The sequence below is a fragment of the Agrilus planipennis genome, unplaced genomic scaffold (genome assembly GCF_000699045.2).
Source record: "Agrilus planipennis isolate EAB-ADULT unplaced genomic scaffold, Apla_2.0 scaffold1361, whole genome shotgun sequence".
NCBI classification, from domain to species: domain Eukaryota; kingdom Metazoa; phylum Arthropoda; class Insecta; order Coleoptera; family Buprestidae; genus Agrilus; species Agrilus planipennis.
Window position 1 is genome coordinate 1,096 of NW_020441060.1, and position 2,886 is coordinate 3,981.

Here is a 2,886-nt window from a genome sequence, read left to right on the forward strand (position 1 = left end):
ACCATCACATCTCAATATTTTCTAACGATTTCTTTTTCGCTGCACTCCCCGTCCATGCTTCACATCCGTCCAGAGCCATGCTCCAATCATACACTTTTAATATTTTTCGAATTTGTTACTCTTTGTTACTCATGTTTCATCTTGAATTATCTGACTTCCTAGTTATCGAAAATGAACAACTTCATCTAGTTTTCCGTCTCCAATGTTTTTATTTCTTTTTATTTCATGTTCATCTGTAAGTGCCGTTTCCATTTTATTTAAAGCTGTCTCTAACTTGTATTGTCATGTATTTATTGCTATTTTATTTGCTGGCAATTGGCAAAATACTAATCAGCAATATCCATGCGCTGTTACTGCAAAACAACTCATACAATCGTCGACTATTCTTTTGTATTTTAACTAAGGGCGAACACGAAGAGTTTAAAACAAACTTTTAATCATAGAAGTTCTTTTGTAAACTTTTAATTAATAAAGTTGTTTACAATTAAGAGATGGACATGTTTTAAACAAGAATATAAACCCAATTACAAGTCGCAACCAATTAATTTTAACAAGCTCGGCTAAAATAACGAAAAAAGTACCCTTTAATTAAAAATTATCACTTCGTTCCAAGGTTCATGCTGTACAAACAATGTTGGTACTCGATTTGTAGTTGATTAGTTTGTTTTTTGTTTAATTTCACTCTTAAAAAGTCCTCTCGAAAGTAAGACAAATATAAACAGAATAATTTACATATTTAATAAATTAATACATAATGATGCAGGCCGTTTTACCCTTCTTAACTTAATTCTCTTTTTCATTTTGTTTTAGGGCAAAATTTTTTGTACCGACAGCAAACTGGTTTGGGTCCAACCTACCAACAACCTCTCTATTTCAACCAACCTCAATTTGGAAAGCCATTATTTGATTTGCAACGACAATTTTTTCCCCAAACCGATCTACGACCTTCAGACGTTCCTCGAAATCTTCGTCAAAACATACCTCAATACTTCGGCGATTATCGTCAACAGAATGGTCAAAATCCCGGAGCCCTTTCGCAAGATTCGACATACGACTTTGACGAAAGTCTTGGTCGCAGAAATGTTTTGAACCCTGCCCAAACTACAATTAACAACAAGCGAAATCCAAATCCAAATTATTCCCATCTCTACCAAAGAACCAGAAATACAGATCCGTCTAAAACCGAAACCTTTCTGGGAGAAATTACCATCCAAAGTCCTGCCGATTTACCGGAAGAGTTCAATGGGAAACAACCACCCATTTTTGAAAACATCGTATTTAACCATCAACAAAACGCTGCATTGCCTAATCCTTCAAACAACAGTGGCAAAATTAGGAATGAAATCGCCAACGAAAATCAAGAAGTTAATCAAAATTTGGATTATGCAGACAATGGTAAACAAAATGGGAATGGCAACGAAAGTGGAGAATCTTATTCATCAGAGCCGGAAGATGTTGAGTATGAAGATTATATAGATGAGGAACCCGAAGCACAGAGGAATACAGAGAAACCTAGACAATTGACCACCACAACTCAAGTACCAATAACTACTTTTAAACGAACTTTTGTGCGACCAACTACCACTGAAAAACAACTACACAAATCCTCATCGAACGAAATCAAAGCAGAAAATAGTAATGCTGAAGGAATCGCGCAAGAAGGTGAAGACATAATACTTAACGAAGAAGAAAACGAAAATAGTAAAGCAGCCGATAATGAAGAAACGCTTGTAAAATATGAAGATGATGAAGAAGAACAAGAAGAACCAGCTCAAAACCATAATAACAATAATAGTTCAGAATCTTACAATAATCTCTCATCTGAAGAACAAGAAGGCAACTCTACACTTACTGAAGGGCATGTAGAACTAAATTACACTAATCATGAACAACAAGGTTTAGAATATAGCAACACCACCGATGAAGGTGCTAGCACACAAAATAAAACAATCAAAAAGCCGTACGAAGTTTTGACCATGAAGCCATCGTCTCTTGTAAAAGATGACAATTTTAAAGAGTTCATAGACAGCACAGGAATTGATAACACGTCCGAAATTCCGCAAACAGAATTATCTGAAGATCCAAATAATCTTTCCAGTGAGACAAAAAGCACAGCCGCATCCAGCTTAAATGAAGAAGTAGAGTCATCGGACGTCGACACTCCTCCAGTTCTTCTAGGAGCTGCAGTTGTTTCTGTCGTAACAACCAAAAGTGTTATCAACAAAACCATAATCGATGAAACACCACTATCATACAACGCAAAAGAAATTCGGTCATTGGAAGAACGTTCTGAAGAAGAAACGACCCCAATACCAACTGGATCTGGTGAAAACGCAACAGAAGAATGGATTGTGGTAGCTTCAGTTCATACAAGTCGAAGTGTTTCCGGAGCCAGATATTTACCATTCCCAACTGTAGAGCAAGAAGAGAGAACTAAACTCTTGAACGAAGGTAAGGACATCTCGGATGAGAGTTTCACACAGAAAATCCAAATTCAGGGGAAGATCATAAAAAACTCGAAGCTGAAGACGAAAAGAAAAATCACACTTCCACAAAGCAAAAAACATCGTAGAAAAACAGATTTTCTTTGTTGAAGTGAAACTTCTTTACGCGCGGTAGGGTAAGTTCGTTTCATGCGGAACGAAATCATGCAACGGATGTCCCCCCTCTACTCGGTGACGTAGTCGAGCTCGTAGTGGGGATCGCTTGAGCCGTGAACGCGCTTCAGTGCAACATTCGTTACAGGCAACTCCGGCCTGTTTAGTGTAAAATTTAAATTCATAGTGTACAAGTAATACCATTAAACCAATTCCTTAACCCCTATCCCGGTATGTTCAGTTTCACTTCAGTAGCGTGTTGTATAATTACACGTGGTATTCTTTTTTA

At 37.1% G+C, this 2,886-nt stretch overlaps 1 protein-coding gene across 1 annotated transcript; it reads left to right on the forward strand.

Annotated features, from left to right (window-relative positions):
* Window positions 1–1,091: 1,091 nt before the first annotated feature.
* Window positions 1,092–2,568, forward strand: LOC112906200 (uncharacterized protein DDB_G0287625-like; the record flags this gene model as incomplete). The annotated part of the gene is given in 1 exon segment (XM_025979997.1): window positions 1,092–2,568. A coding segment is annotated over 1 exon segment (1,477 nt), but the record flags the coding sequence as incomplete, so codon positions are not given.
* Between the last annotated feature and the right edge of the window lie 318 nt (window positions 2,569–2,886).